Source organism: Mus pahari, chromosome 16, assembly GCF_900095145.1.
Source record: "Mus pahari chromosome 16, PAHARI_EIJ_v1.1, whole genome shotgun sequence".
Lineage (NCBI taxonomy): Eukaryota > Metazoa > Chordata > Mammalia > Rodentia > Muridae > Mus > Mus pahari.
In genome coordinates this window covers 17240645-17261621 of record NC_034605.1, presented here as the reverse complement: position 1 = coordinate 17261621, position 20977 = coordinate 17240645, and the positions used below count along the sequence as shown (strand labels likewise).

At 47.3% G+C, this 20977-nt stretch overlaps 1 protein-coding gene across 2 annotated transcripts in view; it reads left to right on the top strand.

Annotated features, from left to right (window-relative positions):
• Nucleotides 1–20977, top strand: part of Gpr137b (G protein-coupled receptor 137B) — a 34011-nt gene extending 13034 nt beyond the window's left edge. The window contains exons 2-7 of one of the 2 annotated variants that reach the window (XM_021215229.1): nt 7080–7129; nt 13991–14213; nt 14700–14849; nt 16322–16450; nt 17382–17506; nt 19180–20977. In XM_021215229.1, coding sequence (XP_021070888.1) covers nt 7080–7129; nt 13991–14213; nt 14700–14849; nt 16322–16450; nt 17382–17506; nt 19180–19291 — 789 coding nt within the window. In that variant the 3' untranslated portion in view covers nt 19292–20977. Of the gene's footprint in view, nt 1–7079; nt 7130–13990; nt 14214–14699; nt 14850–16321; nt 16451–17381; nt 17507–17729; nt 17891–19179 lie in introns of those variants that run through there. The other variant, XM_021215228.1, reaches the window with a different exon arrangement.

Here is a 20977-nt window from a genome sequence, read left to right as displayed (position 1 = left end):
TCTCCATCTCTACGCACCCAACTGTAGATTCTTTGTCAAAAACCCAAAGCTCAATACAACAATAAAAACAAACCGAAACCAAGAAACTACCCAAACTGTAGTAACCAAATGAAAGCACACAAAAATACGGTGGAGTCCATTATATGACAGCCAACTATTCCTGAACAAGGCCTGCCCTGGAGTGGTTGATATACCTACCCAGTGTCACTCCATTGAAGAAAACTGCTTTTCCTTCTGCCAGCAGGTATATGTGACCATTCAGCCTTTAACCTTTACCCTAGTGGCCAGGTTTTCATTCATTCATTCATTCATTCATTCATTCATTCACTTATTCATGTTTTTAAAAATATATAACAATAAAACATAAGAAAAAACAAAAACTATATCACCTCAAAGTTGGACAAGACGGACCAACAGAAGGGAAAGAGCCCAAGAGAAGACCTAAGTCAGAGACCCACTCACCTGCACACTCAGGAATCCTATAGAAACCCTAAACTGGGGCTGGTGAGATGGCTCAGCGGTTAAGAACACTGACTGCTCTTCCGAAGGTCCTGAGTTCAAATCCCAGCAACCACATGGTGGTTCACAACCATCCATAACAAAATCTAACGCCCTCTTCCAGAGTGTCTGAAGACAGCTACAGTGTACTCACATATAATAAATAAATAAATCTTAAAAAAAAAAAAGAAAAAAGAAACCCTAAACTGGAAGCCATGATATACACGTGGGAGACCCATGCAGGCCCTGTGTGTGCTACCTCGTCTCTGTGAGTTTGTATGAGCTTATGTGGCTCTCACACTCTGCCTTCTCTTCCGTGTGGTTGCTGAGCCCTGAGGGGAGGGATTTAATGGAGTCGTTTCGTTTAGGGATGCCTGTTCCAAGTTCTCTCTCTGTAATGTCTGGCTGCGGGTCTCTATATTTGTTCCCATCAGCTGCAGAAGGGAGCTTTTTTCCGCGGATAGCTAAACAAGGCACTGATCTATGAGTATAGCAGAATGTCATTAGGAGGCATGTTATTGCTACATTTCCCCCCTCCCCCACCCCGCTCCCTTTTTAGACTAGTATTATTTGGTTTTAACATGGGCTCCTGGGCTATGTAGTCTCAGGATCATGGTCACCTAGGCAGTGTGAGGTATGGGTTTCATCTCACAGAGCGGGCCCTAAAGACCAAATCAGTTATTGGTTGGTTACTCCCGTAAGCTTTGTGCCACTATTACCCTAGCATATCTTGTTGATAGCACACCATTGTAGATAAAGGGGTTGTGGCCGGCTTGATGTTTACAGTTCTCTTTTGGTAAAGTGCAAAGGCTCCTCCTGTAACAAAGACACTGGAATGTAGGGACCGAAGGCTCTATGTAGGTGCCAGCTGTACATGTCCATGGTCAGTGAGTTCTCTGTGTGTTGTCTTCAGCCATGGAGCCTTGCTGTCCGCCTGAGGAGAGCAACCTCTAACAAACATCCTGGTCTTGGTAACATCCTGGGTTGTCAAGGGATTCCATGGGGTCCCTTTGGCTAACAACTCAATTAGATGTAACCCAAACCTGGTACTGGATGCTTCTTTTAGTGACAAGAGATGGCCAGTTGGGACTCTGGTCCTTATGGGGGTGGGGGCCACTCTTATTCAAACCATCCCAGAGGCCACAGACTGACTACTCCATCCTTTTGCTGGGTGCCTGCCTCTACCCTGCTCAGGCTTCCCAGTCTTAAAATTTTAACAAGGGCCTCACACCCTCAAATAACCTTTGTCTTACATGTCACCTGCATACATTTTTTAAAGGGTGATTACGTCCAGATGTGTGACTCACAGCTCCCACTTCCCTCTGCCTGTGGTTTTGGGCGTGCACTTCCCTTCAGGCCCTCCCCAGCTGCCAGGCCTGGTGACCACAGTCCATACTGTCTCACCTCTCAGCACATATGACAACCCTCCTGGTCCCCACACTTCATCACACTGACCCTGGGTGCAGAAGAGGACCCATGACTCCTCCTGGTTCCTGTCAGCTCTTTTCCAAACAAACAAACAAACAAACAAACACAGCTTTACTAAGGGATAATTCACACCTCACATGATTCTCTTTTTAAAAGGACACTGTATTCACAGAGTTGTGCAACTTTCACCACAATCACTTGTTACCCCAAAGGAAGCCTTGTGTCCATTAGCGGTTAATTTCTTGCCACCTTCCAGCCTAGACAGCCACTCGTGGTTGTCGCCGACAGCATGGATCTGATTTGTCTGCCTACTCCGTCTTTTCCATGTGGATGGGCTCTTTGCTTCTGACTCCAACAGCTCTCACTGACAACCTTCCATGGCTCTCAGCTCTCACCTGGGGCATGTACACTCCCAATCCAATGCCAGGCTGATACCTGGTACCACCTGATGCAGCTGTGGTGCTGTGCCAGGGCCCCCCCAGGCTCACACTCAACACTCCCCTATCCTCACAACTCACACCTTCTTACTTTTCCTGACAGCCCCACTCCCCATCTCCTGTGTCCTCAGGCTTCACAGCTTCTCACCCCCCCCATAAGTCTTCACGTCCTCTGCCGCCCCCCCCTCCATCAGATCCACCAATCCAAGCAAGCGCCTGTGATCCATAACCCCATGTCTTTCTTTTGTAGCTCTCCACACCTCCGCAGCCTCCTCATGCCCGGATATCTCAACCTCCCCATCCTTCCCCAGTTCTCTCTTCCCTCCTTCCCTTTCTTCATCTCTCCTCACATTTGATACCTCTCCTCACCTCACTCCTTCCTCCACTCACGTCTCAACACCTTGCCCTACCTCCCTCTCACGCCTCACACTGCCATGTCTCCTCAGACCTTGCTATAACTCACGCCTCCTCGTCCCAGCTCATGTCTGCAGACCTTCCTACACTTCAAGTCTGCACACCCTCTGATAACCCCTTCCTGTGATACCTCTGTTCATCTCTCGCCTTCCCACACCTCTCAGATCTCCTCAGATTTCCCTGCTTGTCCTCAGACCTTACTGTTCCTCACATCTCTCCACACCTGGTTCCACGTCTTCATGCCTGGTTAATCTCACAGCTCCCTTCACCTCACACGCCCCCAAGCCATACATCTCTTTCCTCTTCTCTCCACGCCTCCTCACATCTTTTCCTACCACTTGTGCTTATTTAGGAGGTCGCCTGTCTGTCTCCGGGTCAGGAGCCAGCTTTTCCTTTCCACAGTCCTTCAGAGGCCACCAGGTGCCTGGGGTCTATCCTGTGCCCAGAGTCCTTCAGCTGGCCCATTAGAATGGTTTCCCTAATCTCTTGTTGAATTCATTCATTAACCTCAGTTGGCTGAGGTCTTCCCCTTTCTCTTTTTTGTATCTGACTTTGTAGCCATTGGGGTGCCTGTGCTGTCAAAAGCTCTGTTAACTATTATTATTATTATTATTATTTTTTTTTTTTGGTTTTTCGAGACAGGGTTTCTCTGTATAGCCCTGGCTGTCCTGGAACTCACTTTGTAGACCAGGCTGTCCTCGAACTCAGAAATCCGCCTGCCTCTGCCTCCCAAGTGCTGGGATTAAAGGCGTCCACCACCACGCCCGGCTCAACTATTATTATTAATCCATGTTTGCCTCCCCTGCCTCCCCCTCCTGCCAGAGCCATTAGGCGTCAGTGCAGGCTGGTGGAGGTGGAGTCAGTGCAGGATGGTGGAGGTGGATAGCGGGTTAGGAGCTCCCAAGGACCAGGGGGCCACTAAGGAGTGAGTTTTTAGCACTCTTGAATGAAGTCCATGCAGACAGAGTGAGTACACGGACAACTTAGATTTATTACTATTATATTACAACTTACATTTGTAAATTGTAAACTTAACATTTGAATGTGTTTGTCTTTTAATTAATGAGGACAAAGTTTATGTTCAAAATATATTTACATAGATATTGATACATATAATATGTTACCTGTAGAAGTTAGGCCTGGTTCTTCCTCCCAGCCCTATGCTCCCAGACTCAAAATATATTTTCAAATATTGACCTTGGTCAAATAGCTAGGCTCTTCTATGACTAGATGATAACTTAAAATATCCCATTTATTCTAATCTACATCCTGCCACATGGCTGGTTACCTGTGTTCAGGTACCATGCATCTGTCTTGTCATATCTTCCTGGGCCAATCTCTGACGTAGGATTCCCAGAATCCTTTTTGCCTCCTGGATGGCCCACCTTCTATTCTACCCTTTCCAACAGGCCATAGAGTTTTTAATTGACAGCTGATTGATGCCTCCATACAACACACAAAATCTTCAAAGTTGTCTGTGGAATATCCATTCTCACATCATGTTATTGCAGTCTCAGTTGTCGGGGATTGGTATAAAGTTTAGGGAACTTGAGTTTAAGGATGAAGGAAGAGCAAAGCCTGGCTGAACTCAGACAAGATGTAATTGCCGTGGAGGGTGGGTCTCGATCTTGATGTGACCCTGGCTGTTGGCTTGGGAGGAGCAGAATGGCTTCATCTGGGATGACTTCTTCCCTTCAGGCGTGAATGAGACCTAGTGGTGAGGTGAGTTAGGGTTGGTAAGTTAGTCTCCTCTTTGGTAGGGTGGGTGAGGGTAGGGTCCTCCTTCTCAGTGTGGTACTTGGGTTTATGTCCAGGGGCTAAAACTTGGGTATCATTCTATTTTTTTTTAAAGATTTATTTATTTATTTTATATATATGAGTACACTGTAGCTGTACAGATGGTTGTGTGCCTTCATGTGGTGGTTGGGAATTGAATTTAGGACTTCTGCTCGCTCCCAGTCAACTCCACTCGCTCAGTCCCTGCTTGCTCCGGCCCAAAGATTGATTTATCATTATAAATAAGTACACTGTAGCTGTCTTCAGACGCACCAGAAGAGGGCGTCAGATCTCATTATGGGTGGTTATGAGCCACCATGTGGTTGCTGGGATTTGAACTCCGGACCCTCGGAAGAGCAGTCAGCGCTCTTACCCTCTGAGCCATCTCTGCAGCCCTTGGGTATTGTTTTAAACTTGCTCCTCCTAATTATTGTTGGCTTCAATGTTGGTATGGTTATTCCATCCCATCTGTACCTGGGCTGTGTTTCCCTGTGTCTGTTCCCTGGGCAGCCACTAGGAAGACTGGGTAGTTAGATTTAAGTTTGGAAAACTGCTGTATAACACGTTTCTCTTGAAGATTAACATTATAGTAGTCTTTTAAAGGCTCTGAGAATTCCTATAAGGGAACAAGTATTTTCTGGACCAGCCAGATAGGTTAGTTGGTAAAGATGTTTGCTAACAAGCCTGACTGCCTGCGTTTGATCCTTGGGACCCACATGAGACTCAAGCTTGTTCTCTGATCTCTATCGGCATGCTATGGCATGTCTCTGCCCATACACACACACACACACACACACACACACATAATTAAAGAAACTAAATGTGTTTCTAATGTTTCTAAATGTATTTCCTCACATGATCATAGTTCCAATTTCAATACTGTTTATTATTGATTTCCAGTTCTATTGGAATAGCTTGATAGGTTCTGTCTCAGCTCATTCTCACAGGTGTAGGTCTTGAGCTGAAATAGGTAAATGTTTACAAGGCCCACATGCTGGAACTGAGAACCCTGCCCTTTACTCGGGGCTGAGAGAGGAGTTTCATGGGTCTCAGCTAGGGTTGTCATATCCCACCCGGCTCCCTTCAATGTGTTCTTCACTGAAAGGGGACAGGTGGAGCTGCAGGGCCAGGGACTGTAGGAAACGCAAAACTGTCTCCTTTTTCTATAAGATGCAGGTAGGTGGGCTAAACTGCCCATGGGACTGTTGGGTTGTCTTGTATCTCTTGAATGAGGACATCATTCTGCAGGTCCCAGGGGAAACAGACATGGCATTGGCCAAGGCTGGGAGTGATATGGGACCCCACAGGAGCCCTGGGTTCACTCTAGTCCACTCACAGGCTCTTCCGGGTGTCACTGTGTGACCTAGGTCACACCTACAGCACATGCTGAGAGCAGAGCTGGTGGCCCAGTCTGAGGCTGAGTCCACGTGGGCTGTAGGTCTGTGCGCCCACCAGCTACAGCTAGAAACTTCTTTATAGTTCTCTATCTCTGGGCCCCTTTTCTCCAGTGAGCCTGTGAGCCATTCATTGAAGGCAGGGCTGGTCTTTGCCTTCTCTTTTCTGCCATCATCAAGCCTGGAGCTAAGTTCATTGGATAGGACCACTCTGTTGTGCCCTTGCTGGCAATGCAGTACCCAGAGGCACTGTGGGTAAGGGCAGGTAGTCTCAAGCAGTCACTGGAGCCTTAGGAGCCTGTAGATAGTTAGACAAAGTTATATACTTTGATCCTCCAACTGTGGCACAACCTGTGTATTTTCCATGGTAAAATCAAACACTTTCTTTCTCTCTTTCTTTCTTTCTTTCTTTCTTTCTTTCTTTTTTTTTTTTTTTTTTTTTTTTTTTTTTTTTTTTTTTTTTTTTTTTTGTGGTTTTTTCAAGACAAGGTTTCTCTGTATAGTCCTGGCTGTCCTGGAACTCACTTGGTAGACCAGGCTGGCCTCGAACTCAGAAATCCACCTGCCTCTGCCTCCCAAGTGCTGGGATTAAAGGCGTGCACCACCATGTCCGGCTAAGATCAAACACTTTCATGTGTATGTTTGTATGTGTATGACAAAGTCTTGCCTTGGTTGGCCTCAAATTGTTGGATCTCCTGAGTGTGGGGATGGTGGGCATATACCACCATGCCTGCTTTCTATACCACCATGCCTGCTTCAGAAACACTCTTTGAAAACAGTGTAGTTTCTGTCTTTTCTTCATTGGATGTTTTGACAAAGCCTCTTAGTTTTGGGGTTTCTTTTCTTCAGTACTGGGAATTGAACCCAAGACCTTGTCACCCCTAAGTTACACCCACAGTCTGTATTTTACTTTTTGAGACATGATTTTGCCAAGTTGCTAAACTCACTTTGTAGCCTAGGCAGTCCTTGAACCTGGTACCCTCTTTACCTCAGCCTTCCAAGGACTGCTTCACACTGTCAGGTAGAGTGCCTGGTATCTGGATGCAAAAGGAGGGGGACTCTTAAGTGATGGTGACATTTTGTTGCTGTCTACAGTCTATGCCCCAACTTCCTTATTTTTCTGTCATTGCAGGTGATTTTCAAGGCCAAGTCAAAATATTCTCCAGAACTACTCAAATACCGGTAAGTACCCCAGAACGTTGCTTCTCGGGCAGCAAGTGAAGTGTTTGTACATGGAACCTGTTTTGCCAGCTGACGTGTACACAGCTAGACAGCCCTGCAGGGGTCCTGTTTGCCTAATGGAATATGTTCTTGTTCATGAGAGCCTGTGATAGGATTTGCAGGGGCCTCTGGAACGGCGCGCGAGCACACACACACACACACACACACACACACACATGCCACCACACCCCCTCACATTTCCTCCAGGTTTGCCTTGCACACACTATCCACCTTCCTCAGCCCCATGCTTGCTGGCTTTGCAGGTACGCACAGTCCTGCTTGCTTCAAACACTATTTAGAATAACGTAACTTCTGTTAAGAGTGCTCACTAGCATGCACGCCTGTGACCGCTGGACTCTGAGGATGGAAGCAGAGGGGCCAGAAGTCCCAAGTCATCTCAGCTAGATACCAAGTTTGAGGCTCTTCTGGCTTGTTCTAGGAGCCTAGGAGAGTGACATGCATGGCCTGGAGGGACCTCGGATGACACGCCCAGTTTATGGGAAAGGTGACTTTGCGTGCTCCTCCTACATTGTCAGAGAAATCAGTCATTCTCCAAAGCTTCGAGTGGTCAGGTTTGGGTCGGGTATGATGATGCACAACTCTAATCTCAGTGCTTGGGTGCTGAGGCAGGATCTTGCATTTGAGGCTTCTCTACGCTGTGTAATGAACTTTGAGCTAATCTGGGCTAATGAGACTCCATTTTATCAAAGGCAAGCAGGAACAGTCAGGTTTGGCTATGGGAACATTGTAAGGAAAGGCCTCGGGGAGGGCTGGGGCACAAGGCCTTCTTTGTGTTTCGTGAGCTTGCCCCAAAGCCCTCCACCAACAAAGGCACAAAATGCTGGAAAAGTGAATCATTGTGTCACCAAAGAAATGGTACACGGATTTCATTTAAATACAGTCAGCCTTCCTCATCCTTGACTCCACCATCAGTGGCTCAAAACTACTAAGAAATGGGCTGGTGAGAGGACTCAGTGGGTGGCGGTGCTTGCTGTTAACCCTGATGACCTGAGTTCTATCCCAGAACCGACATGGTAGAGAGAAGTGACTACCATACGTTGTCCTCTGATTTCTACCTGTTTGCTGTCATGTATGAACCCACACACATACTGATCATATACAGACATTTTTCTTGTCAGTTATTTAGATAGTTTTTACATTATATTGGGTATCTTTCGTGACACGGACTTGATTCAAGTTATGCTGGAGAATATATACACATAAAGTCTAAGTGAATAAACCATCTTTTGTAAGGGATGTCCAGGCATCCTTGGATTTTGGTATCTTCGGCGTCTTAGAACCAATCCCTTATAGGTTCAGAGGTGATGACTGTGTATGTAATGAGGACTCTTCAGACATTTTTTTGTTGTTTTTTTTGTTTTGTTTTGTTTTGTTTTTTGTTTTTTTGAGACAGGGTTTCTCTGTATAGCCCTGGCTGTCAAGGAACTCACTCTGTAGACCAGGCTGGCCTCGAACTCAGAAATCCGCCTGCCTCTGCCTCCCATGTGCTGGGATTAAAGGCATGCGCCACCACGCCCGGCTCTTCAGACATTTTTTATTCAACATTCTAAGAGTATTACTCTTAATTTATTCAAGTGCTTTTAGTCGTGTTTGGTGTGTGTGTGTGTGTGTGTATGAATGTGAGTGTATGCATATTTATGGGATACCTGAGAAGCCCAGGGGTGTTCAATGCTCTGGAACTGGAGTTATGTGGAGTTGTAAGCTGCTTGCTGGGCTGCTGGGGAATGAACTCACATCCTCTGAATTACACTTTCTTAACCACAGAGCCATCTCCTATGCCCTCAGAAGAGATGGCTTTTACCCCTAGTCTGTATCCAGGATACATGTTCAGAAAATTGTGTATGGATTGAGAATATGTGCCCACCACTGATTGCTCTGTAGTTTGTCATCGCGGCTGGGTATTCAGTGTGTGTTTCCATCACACTGAAGAGAGAGCGAGCTGGAGCCCACTCACATGCAGGGATGTTGGAGCTGGGAGGCAGAGCATCTCAAAACGGCAAATGCCCTCACACCCAAGCACCCGAAGATGCATATGAAAACATAAGTGTTTGTTTTGTTCTTTACACTTGGGGTCTGTCCCCCAAGATGTCTCATTCTAACGTTACGTTCCCAGCTTTTTAAAACAACTTGGTTTTTATCATTAATTCATTGTACTTGGGATTAAACCAGGGCTTTGAGTCGTCACAAGCATTTTGGATGAGGGATGCAGTTAGAAGTGAGTCCGCGCAGAAAGCTGCCATTGGTAACACAGCAGCCGGTGTTCCCTTGCACTGTGAGCCCCCATTCATGTGCCAACCAGGCTGGCCCTGTAACCTTTGTAGTGTCTGGCCTGGTGATGCTCAATCTGTGGACACCCGGGGGGAAGTGAGAACTGTTGAAGCTGCCTCCTCTTGAACTCCTGGTCTTCCTGCTTCTACCTCCCCAGTGCTAGGTCGTAAATGTGCACCACGCATATGGGGATGCCCACCCCCAAATACTCATGCGGGGGCCAGAGGAGGCCGTCAGGTATCCTGCTCTATCCCTCTCTGCCATTTTTAGGCTTCTCGCTGAAAATTTGAGCTAGGTTTGCAACTGGCTAGCCCCAGAAATCCTCTCGTCTCTGCCGGCCACAGTGCTGGCAGGACATGCAGAATCAACCACACCTGGCCTTTCACTTCCTCCCAGTCGGGCAGTAAGCACTCTTACCTGCTGAGCCATTTCCTTAGCCCCACACTCTAACTCTAAAGACTGCTGGATCCTGAAGGTTCAGAGAACTGGCTTTGATACCCAGACATGGAGGGAAGGAAGGTCACAGGTAGGAAGATCAGCCTGTGTAGACCAGAGTGGAGAACTGGGGATCTAGCGTGCATTCCACACCCTCTTCTCATGGGCAGAAGGTGGGCAGCGGGGAAGGGGGAAATGAAGGTTTGTTGCTCTTGCTGTGGCAACCAGATGTGCAGGACCCATCCACAGCTGGCAGCAGGTGCTAGGGTTCATGCTGCTGAATGATGTACCACGGTGTTCTGTGCTACTGGATGGTGTTAGAGATGCTTGTTGTTGCCCCATGATACATGGTCCTTGGTACTCTATGATGCCCTGTGGTGCCCATTGTTTTCACGACACTTTATCCTGTTGGTACTTTCCCAGTGTCCTTTGCTGTTGTGATGAAAGAGCAATAGCCATAGTTTTAATGATATGTAAGATCACATCCTGAGGAGTCACCTGAACAGATACCCAGCAGACTGTGCTGTCCCCAGCCTGGGGATGTCTTCAGAAAGCCTGTGTGTCCGTGCCTGCAGAGTCTAGAGTCACAATCTGAACCTTTCACCAAAGCTCAGCAGCTGCTAGTGGAACACCAGACAGGGCTTTCTAGAAGCTAGCATACCAGACAGGGCTTTCTAGAAGCTAGCACACCAAACAGGGCTTTCTAGAAGCTAGCTTGCCCTGCAATTTGCTCAGGAGCCTACATCTGTCTTCCTTCCCTCACAGGCACGTTTTCCATTACTGTGAGCACACATGAAACACAGATAAGATGGTCAGTCACAGCTTCACGTGCTCCTTTTGAGCTAGGCAAGAGTGACTGTGGTTTGGTGAGAAGACTCGTCCGAGTTTGCAGGCTCCTGTGGGGAGTGGAAGAACGGAGCGAGTGCCTTGCTTGACGTGAGAATGGCCATGCCAAGGACCCCATTGCCTCAGATGCATGGGAATGGCAAAGCCTTCTCTTGACTGTGGTGGTTTGAAAGGGAATGGCCCCCAGAGGCTCATAAGCTTGGAGGCTTAATAACCAGGGCATGGAACTATTGAAGAAGATTGGAACACGTGCCTTGTTGGAGGAAATACGTTCCTGGAGATGGACTTTAGGGTTTCAGAAGCCCATGCCAGACCTAGTGTGTCTCTGCCTGCTGCCTGTGGATTAAGATGTAAAGCTCTCAGCCACTGCCCTGGGCCATGCCTGACTGCTTTCTGCCATGATAATCAGGTACGAACCCTCTGACACTGCAAGCAAACCGCCTGACTAAATGCTTCCTTTTATAAGTTGCCTTAGTTGCGGTGTCTCCACATAGCAACAGAACAGAAAACAAAACTCTGGGTAAGGCTCGGGGAAGTGGCAAAGCTCTCCTCTGGTTGGAGTGCAAATGTGTGCAGAAACTGTCCACAGTATCTTCTCCCTGGAAGCCTGAGACTGTGTCTCTGCAGAGGCAACCCTATTGAAATTAGTTAAGCCTCCCTCCTTATTCAGCTGTATATAATAACCCCACCTCCTTACTCAATATACAATAAACTTCTCATTACACATATAAAGTGTGCTAGGTTTGTAGGCTACTGCCAGGTCTCCATCAGAGCACAGAGCCCTGGCAAAGCTTTTTTGTATCTGTGGTTTCTTCGTGTCAACCGTTAGGTCAGATCCTGTAGCAGTACTGGGTCTTGGTAGGAGCTATAGTTTCCAGCTGCCCTTGGCCATAGACCACGGGACACAGCATCAGCTGCAAAGGTTTCAGGAAGGGAAGCAGTCCCTGGGGAAATGGCTTTTTTTTTTTTTTTTGGTGTTTTATTTATTTATTTATTTATGATATGTAAGTACACTGTAGCTGTCTTCAGACACTCCAGAAGAGGGAGTCAGATCTTGTTAAGGATGATTGTGAGCCACCATGTGGTTGCTGGGATTTGAATTCTGCACCTTTGGAAGAGCAATTGGGTGCTCTTACCCGCTGAGCCATCTCACCAGCCCCATGGCCTTATTTCTAAGATGGGTTTGAAATGGTGTGTGTTGCAGAGCTGAATTGGTGAGTGCATCACACACCAAAGGGCACCGTGGGGCCACAGAAGAGGCAAAGGGCACCATGGGGCCACAGAAAAGGCAAAGGGCACCGTGGGGCCACAGAAGAGGCAAAGGGCACCGTGGGGCCACAGAAGAGGCAAAGGAGAAAGTGCTCGGTTGAGAGGGATGGGACTGGGACCAAGATGCTACGGTGCCCCAGGAGCTCTACTTCTGGGTCCAGGTCCCACCGCCTCCCTAACATATCTGCTTCTGGATCCCAGCCATTGCTTCCACTGTTCCTGGAGCTCCCTGGGAAGGCACAGGTTGTAGTCCCTCCTGCCCCAGTGCTGCTGCCATTAGCCCTTCTGAAACCTGGATGTGGTCAGGCGATGGATCAGCCTGTGTAGCCGATTCATGCCCTACCCCTCCTCTGTCCCAACTGCACTCTGGTGCCAGTGTCCAGCTGCAATCCATTGGGACCTTATCTCTCTGGACACACACTGGGGGGGGGGGGGGGGGGCAGGGGGAGGGAGTGAGAAAAAAAACTAGTCATTAGAACTGGCTGGTTTAGCCTGGTCTACAAAGTGAGTTCCAGGCCAGCCAGGGCTACACAGAGAAACCCTGTCTCGAAAAAAAAAAAAAAAAATTGTTAGAACTGTCTGGCTTGAGTGACTTCCCCTTATTATCAGATGATCCAGAGTTCATGGTCATCTTCAGTGACATAGTGAGTTGGAGGCCAGCATAGAATACATGAGACCTCACCTGAGAAGGAAGAACTTGGGCCTAAAGTTCAGTTTGAGAACCTGAACCCGATTCCCTCTGTCTCTCAAAATACTCTATCACATCTCCTTGTTGGAGACAGCTTGCCATGGTCAAGGGACATCCTCTCAGGTGGACAGAAAGGACTATGAGCACCTACTTGCACAGCCCTGAATCCAGAGCCACATGCACCTCTGGATCATCTGATAAACATATACAGTTAGCAAGGAATAGAATCTGTGACCCACAGATAACAAACTCTGGATGCTTAAGTCCCTTATAGAATTTGGCATAGGTGTGTGGCCCGAACTCATCTTCACTATAGTATATAACATGTCTCTAAGTTAAATAACATGAGTTATGAAATTAGTGTTTTGCGGAATAATGTCTTAAGTGTTTTCATTGCTGTAAAGAGAGACACAACTTTTCACAGGTGTGAAGTGACCAAGGCAACTCTTATAAAGGAAAACATTTAACTGGGGCTGGCTTACAATTTCAGAGGCTTAGTCTATTATCATCATGGTGGGGAGTATAGTAGCATACAGGGCAGACATGGTGTTGGAGAAAGAGCTGAGAATTCTACATCTTGATCCGAAGGCAGCAGGAGGGTGCTGTGTGCTAAACTGGATGTATCTTGAGCATAGCAGACCCCAAAGCCCACCAAGTGCTTTGGAGGACACACTTCTTCCAACAAGGCCATACCTCTTAATAAGTGCCACTCCCTATGAGCCAAGCATTCGAACACAAGAGTCTGTGGGAACCGTAACTCGTCAAACTACCCCAGATGTCAAGAGAAGTCCATAGGTGTTCAGCACAGATGCAATTCAGTTGCTTTGGTCCTTGGCTGGTTGAGTCTGGGATATGGATACAGTGAGTACGGAGGACTGAGGAATCTGCCTTTACAAGCGACCACCTTGTAAGGCAGGCATCACAGTTTTAGTTTTCGAAGATGAGGCTCAGCAGAGATTGTATTGTGTCCCCTTGACCCATGCCGAGGGTGACGGGGTAGACATTTGTGCTCCGCCTGGAGTTCTGAGCCCAAGCCTGTTCTCATCCTCATGCACAGGCAATTTGGATGCTCAGGCAATGCAGCCAATAGGCACAGACCTAAAACAGTCCTTGCCACCTCTTAGAAATGAGACCCTGTGAAGGAAGGACCCTTAAGCTATGGGGCACAGAAGGTAGCCATTTTGTAATTTGGAGCCGAGAAGGTCTATTGCCAAGAGCCATGCATGCTCCTGACCCAGAATGTGTAGCTAATATGAAGTGATGGGTCCTGAAGCATGTCTCCCTGTCTCCCCCAGGTTACCCCTCTACCTGGCCTCCCTTTTCATCAGCCTTGTTTTCCTGTTGGTGAATCTGACCTGTGCTGTGCTGGTGAAGACGGGAGACTGGGACAGGAAGGTTATCGTCTCGGTGAGGGTGGCCATCAATGACACACTCTTTGTGCTGTGTGCCATCTCTCTCTCCATCTGCCTCTACAAAATCTCCAAGATGTCCCTGGCTAACATCTACTTGGAGTCAAAGGTAAAGGTGGGGATGTGATCAAGGTTTCTTATTCTGTGGCTTACACATAGGACACAACAGACCTTGCTCACTCTGGTTCACTGAACTTTGTTTCCAAGTGGGTTTAGCATAGCGTAGTATAGGGTGTGTAGAGTCTCTGGCAAAACTTAGTCTGGCTTAGAACTACAACTGTTTAACTTATTTTTGTGGTGTTGGATATCAAACCCAGGGCCCATGTGTGTTAGGCAAGCAGATCTTGCAGGCTGGGGTGATAACCTCAATCAAGTGCAGACATAAGAAACTGGGTCCGATTCCCCCAGAAACTATATTAAGAGCTGAGTGCAACGATATGTGCTCAGCAGGAGGCAGAGGATCAGCAAGCTCCAGGTACAGACACACACACACACACACACACACACACACACACACAGAGAGAGAGGGAGGCAGCTAGCATGCCTGCAGTGGGTACACCAGCAATGGTCCATTCCTGTTGGCTTTGTCTTCCAGGGCTCATCAGTGTGTCAGGTAACTGCCATTGGTGTCACCGTCATCTTGCTCTACACCTCTCGGGCCTGCTACAACCTCTTCATCTTGTCATTTTCTCAGATCAAGAACGTCCATTCCTTTGATTATGACTGGTACAATGTATCTGACCAGGTAGGTGGGACATGACAAGGTGCTGCACAGTGACCAGATCAGTGGAATGTAGTGAGTTGCTATGACACTGGGGACCAGGTTGGTGGGGACCAGATACATGGGGGCTGGGCGAGGTGCTGCCTGAACAGGGACCGGAGCAGTGGAATGTGGTCAGATGCTGCCTCAGTGGGGACCAGGTTAGTAGGATGCAGGGAGTGCCTGCTGTCATGCAGTGTTAGGTGTACAAAAGCAAGCAGGCATTTTTCCTTCCTGTGGGAGTTGATTGCCCAGTGAGGTGTAGACACTGATAACTCCTCGAATGGGTCTCTACTGGCTTGCTCTGCAAACACTCCCTAGTGTCATCTGGAAAAACAGCAAATACCCAAAAGTGTGTACGTTTAGCTATAAAATCCCACCAGTGGTCACAACGGGAGCTGATTTGTTAAGACAGTGAGATTTAAAAAGATAAATAAAAATGATCGCAGGGAGCTAAATCCCAAATGGCTACATGCACGTTAGCCCTGGAAAAGATGAAACTATGACTGTAACCTAGCAACACTGGTCAAGCCTGTCCCACAGGTGCAGCAGGGAGAAAGCTAGGCAAGGATGCTCAGGTATGTGGGCTGTTTGAGGAAAACCAGACGTGGGATTTCTAGACCTTAAGCAGTGGCTGCTTATAGAGCTGTGCTTCATGCACAAGGGTTTTCAAGAACAGGCAATAGCACTGGTATGTATGAGTTCAAACCATCACTGCTGCCCACCCGACCTTTATCTTTCCGAACTGAAGTTCCATCAAGCAGCAAATTTAACAAATTACTTCCAATTTTCTTTCAATCAAGAGCGTAAAGACTCTCCGCTTGGGGTGTGATGCTTTTGAGATGCTCGTTTTTAGTGGCTTCAAGTGCCTGTGCCTTCTCAGTGAAAGGGAGACCACACAGGGCTGAGCCGCGGTGATGATCTAGAAGTAGGAGACCCGAGTATCATCACGAACATTTGGTCTGGGCTTTCAGCACAATGTGTTAGAAAAGGCTTGAGGACCAGGCTTCGGCTCAGTGTTCTCTTCCTGGTAATGGGCTGAGAAGCTGCCATACATAACTGGTTCCCCTCTGTCCTGGGACTTTCCCTCCATAGCCATCCCCTTGGGCTCTGCCTTGCTCGGAGGACTTTTCCAGGACAAGCTGCCTGTGGTCAGCTCTCATGGGTGAAGAATTGTGTGTGGCTAATGTCAGGATGACTCTGGACAGACAAGCCGCTCTCGTTTAGGAGTCAGGGCTGGGATGTGGGCTCTGGGTTCATTCCTGAACCGCAAAAGTAAATGAACAGCCAGTCATAAATAATCTTCCTACATAGTTTCCACAGTCCTCCAAGGCCTGACCTGTCCCTGGCGACCAAGTTTCAAAGTGCAAGCTTTAGGGGGAGCATTTCGCTGTTTCCTGCTCTCCGTCCTCCAGCACACGAAGTTTCATGACTTCATTTTCCTTGCTCCGGAACAGGCAGATCTGAAGAGCCAGCTGGGTGATGCCGGCTACATAGTGTTTGGCGTGGTGCTTTTCGTATGGGAGCTCTTACCCACCACCTTGGTAGTTTATTTCTTCCGAGTCAGAAATCCCACGAAGGATCTTGTAAGTACTCCTTCCTTGTCTGTTTGCTGGTGTCCCTAATCCTCCTGAAACTGGCAACTAGGATGTGCACCCCTCCCCTTTCCAGGGCACTTCTCGCATCTCTTTGTGGAGTCATCCAGGACTCTTTCAAGGAGAATCTTCTTTTCCCTTAATTTTCTCAAAGAAAATATGTTTGGGGATTTAGCTGTATTTTACAAAAGAAATGAAAGTTAAGTACATCTCATGGCCTGGGGGGAAGTATTCACTGTCCTCCAAACACATACCCTGCCTTTTTTTTTTTTTAGCAGAAAATGGAGGGTTGGAGATATAGCATTTGGTATTGTGCTTGCCTAATATGAATGAAGCCCTGGGTTTGATCCCTAGTCACACATAAACCAGGCATGTAATCTTAGCACTGGGGAGATAGAAGCAAGTGGATCAGAGAGGTTCAGTGGTCCTTGTCTACATAATGAGTTCAAGGCCAGCTTGAGCTACATGATACCTTGTCTGAAAGTACCAGTAAAAGAAAACAGGGCTGGAGAGATGGCTCAGTGGTTAAGAGCACTGACTGTTCTTCCAAAGGTCCTGAGTTCAGTGCCCAGCAACCATATGGTGGCTCACAACCATCTGTAATGAGATCCAATACCCTCTCCTGGTGTGTCTGAAGACAGCTACAGTGTACTCATAAATAAAATAAATCTTAAAAAAAAAAAAAAAAAAAAAAAAAAAAAAGGAAAACAGACTCCCTCTATCCTCAGACTGATAACCAGTCATCAGGAAATGGGAGAGTAGTGCAGCAAGCATCTTGGTGACCCTGAACCCACCCTCCCCACCCCCACCCCAAAGCATGCACAGACACATTTAAGCACTCCAGCTAGTGACGGCACTCTCCTCATGCTAGTTAGTAGGCAGTTGTCTGCATGGATGCTAAAAGGATTATGTCTTCTTCTAGACCAATCCTGGGATGGTCCCCAGTCATGGATTCAGTCCCAGATCTTACTTCTTTGACAACCCCCGAAGATATGACAGTGATGATGACCTTGCCTGGAACATTGCCCCTCAGGGACTTCAGGGAAGGTAAGAGCCAGCTCCTGTTGGAGCGTGCTGGGTCGCTGGAACAGACTGTGAGTGGGAGACTTACTACCACACAGAGCAGTTCTGCAGGGTCAGGTTCACCATGGGAAGTAGCCGAGTGTAAAGGATCCTTAAAGATTCTCTCCCCTGGCATTTTTCCTACTCCGTATTCCAAGGAATTTTAAGAGCTGTGCTGGTTTTAAAAGCAATCAACCTTTACTTATAGGACCTCTCCGAGCCTACCCAGAGAGAGCCAGAGCATGTGCTGCTCCACTCACTCACTGGAACGTGATCTGGGACATCCAGGCAGACATCTTGGATCCTCTTCTAAAGCCAGAGAATATATGAACAATTATCACTAGAGTGAATATATTATAAGAACCAAAATTTGTCATTCTTAACCAGTTATTTACTAAGATATTCACAAGTGTCATCTCATTCATTGTTTGCTACAGTCCTGTGAGGTCAGTATAATTAAGTTCTCATGGTTCCAGATCTGTGGAAGTCCCTTTGCTGGGTAAGCAGTGTGGCTGGCCCTGGAGCATACATACCTCAATGCCAGAGCACATGGGAACTGCCTTTTTTTTTCTTTTTTTTTTTTTTTGAAAATTCACTTGCAGACTGGACTGTGTCCTTTTTGGGGTGGGCACTTACACGTGGTAGCATTCACAATGGTGTGTGTATGCTCAGACAAGCTGTGCCTGGTGCCTTCCGCTAGATCCAGAGTCTGGATAACAGCTAGGAAAGGGAGGAAGGGAAGCATCTTGTGGCCCTAGGTCCCTCCTCTCCCTGTGCACCTGGATCTACCCAGGGCTCAGAAAGTTGTGCTTGCTTTTTGCTCTGTGTAACAGTATGAAAGTCCTTGGAAATGGGGGAAGTGCTCTGAAAGGACCTTGGTTTGGGATACAGAACTGAGATAGAACACACTGCTGTCTCAGTGAGGAGAAACCCCCCCCCCCCCATCAGATAACAAGACAAGGTAGCAATTAGGGGAAGGCACAGAGCCGCAGATGTCAAGTACAGACTCTGGGAGCTAGCCAACATCCCAAGATTTCTCAGGGTCAAGAGCTATCCCGCCAAGAGTTTGGGCCCCACCTCTTCCTAACTAGCTGCCCCACGCTTTCACCCTGTAACTCCGCTGGAGCTCCGGAGTGTCCCTAACCACTACTTGCCAGAAGTTACGGAGAGGGCAGTACTCCCCCTGTACCGAGAGCAAGAAAAGGCCCTTTTCTATGGTCGAGGAAAATAAAAGGTGTTTTTGAGTTCCAATGATATCTTGAGGACTTTGGTAGGTGTTCACTCAACCCTGACAACAGCCCAACAAGAAAATTGCTAATGCCTTCCTGTTCCACAGACAAGGAACTTGAGACATAGATGTTATCTATCCAAAACGCACAATAATCTCCCACCTTCGGGGTCACTTTTTTTTTTTTTTTTTTTGCTAAACCTATGTTCTCCACAGTAGCTAGTTTTAGATTCTGTAGTTCCAAACTTCTAAGCTCTGGCGGGATTCAGTAGACTTGAATTCAGGCTGCCAGCATTGTGCATAGCCGTTTGGTAGAAAATGGGCAAGATACTAGGCCTGAGAGACTCAGGTCTGTTACTAAAATCCACATGCCACATATCTGCAATACACTGTGTCAAGCCACTGAACTGGGTTGTTTGTTTGTTTCAAGTTTTGCTCCAGACTGCTATGATTGGGGACAACAAAACCACAGCTTCCTGGCGCAAGCAGGAACCTTGCATCAAGACTCCACTTTGGATCCAGACAAAGCAAGCCATGGGTAGCAGCAGCCGACACAGCCCTAGCCCTATGGAAGAGTCCTCGGTTGAAAGCCTTCAGCCAGACAGACTGGATGGCAGCTGAGTTGTTAAGGCAGTTTTCCTTAGGACACAGAACTCTAGTTTTTGCTATAGCTTTCTCACAGGTTCCACAGGGCTAAGCAATAATTTAGAGCAATAAACCCTTTAGTACTAGCAGAGAATCTGGCTACTTCAGTGGGTATAATTTAAACTTTGAAAAGAGATTCTGTACTTTTATAAAGATGTATTTTATATAACTTAAATACTAATGCTAAAGTATACTAGTTTTTTTCCTTGATTGTTAATTGCAACATATGTTGTAGTTTGCACAGACTTTCATGCATAATTCACTTTAAAACGTATAGAACGCGTGGTCTAATAGTTTAAGGCTTTGGGGAAAGTTTCCACAGATCTTACCTCTGAAGGTTCCTCTTGTGAGTGCCGCAGTGGTGGGCTCCTTTCACGGCCACTCAAGCATTCCAAGTTAAGGGGAAGCAGAGTCCCATGGTCTGTACGTGACGACTCAGCAGCAGCAGCAGTTTCTCTTAAACTTTGTCCTAAGTCTGGTGCTTCTTCATCTGAAAGCACTACTACAAGCACTCCAGTAACAAGTGGATACTGTTAAGCTGTAGTCGCCGACACTATTAAACCTCCTCTGCTGTGCGTGCAGCCATTTTGTAGAGTTTTCTTCAGCCCGGTGTAACTGAATACTTACTACCTCAGGATGGAAGGACTGCGCCTTCTTTGACTCAGCCAGTGCTCACTATAGTCAGGCTACAAGCCAAGAGGTCCCCACAGAGTATTAACAACAAATACTTCTGGCCTTCAAGCGCTAAAGGATTGCGGACTCCTGGCGGCTTTTCTGTAAAACATGCCTGTCATTTGTATGAGATCGACACGGTGCTCACTGCCTATTTTTAAATAGTATTCTGTCTATTAAAAGCGATGTGTATGAAAAAGCGGGCTCTGCCTATGTGGTAGCAGCATCTCTATCTTGGCCAGAGAGCGTTCCAGACAATGGTTCTCATGTGCCATCTCCGTGCTGCCCTGGGAAAACTCTGGAACCAGTGTGGCCCTCCTGGAGGCCGGATGTTCTGGCTTCTTACAGAATGCATCATCTGGTCCTACAGGTCACAGAGTCTTACTCCCCATTTTCTACTTTGTTATATTTAAGATTCGGAGCCCTGTTCCCAGTGGGGTGTGATGGGGTCTTCATTGTACGGCACATGACATGGAGGACCTTGCACAGCCCCGCCCCATACCCTGCCTTTGGGTAAGAGTAAACATCTGGGTTGCAAGCCACTTAAAAATTGCCTCTTTGCCAGAGTGAATTCTGGCAAAGCCTACACAAGTCGCCTTTACAATAGCAGTGTATAAAAGTTTATCGGTCACTTGTACCCGCAATAATTTGGCTGTTGCAACCAGTACCCATATCTCCTGTGTCCTTGTCTCCAGCAGGTCGGTACCTGTCAGCAGCCAAGGGCAAGGTTCTCTGGAAAGCACAGCATCATTAAGACTGTTCTGTGTGCACCCATTTTGCAGCACATGCACACTTTACAGCTGATGAATGCTGGCCGTCTGTTTTCTTACAGTAACAAGGAAGCTACCATCCATTTTTACAATAAAGTTGTCAGCGTTCATGTCAGCAATAAAGAGACTACAGCTCTTAAA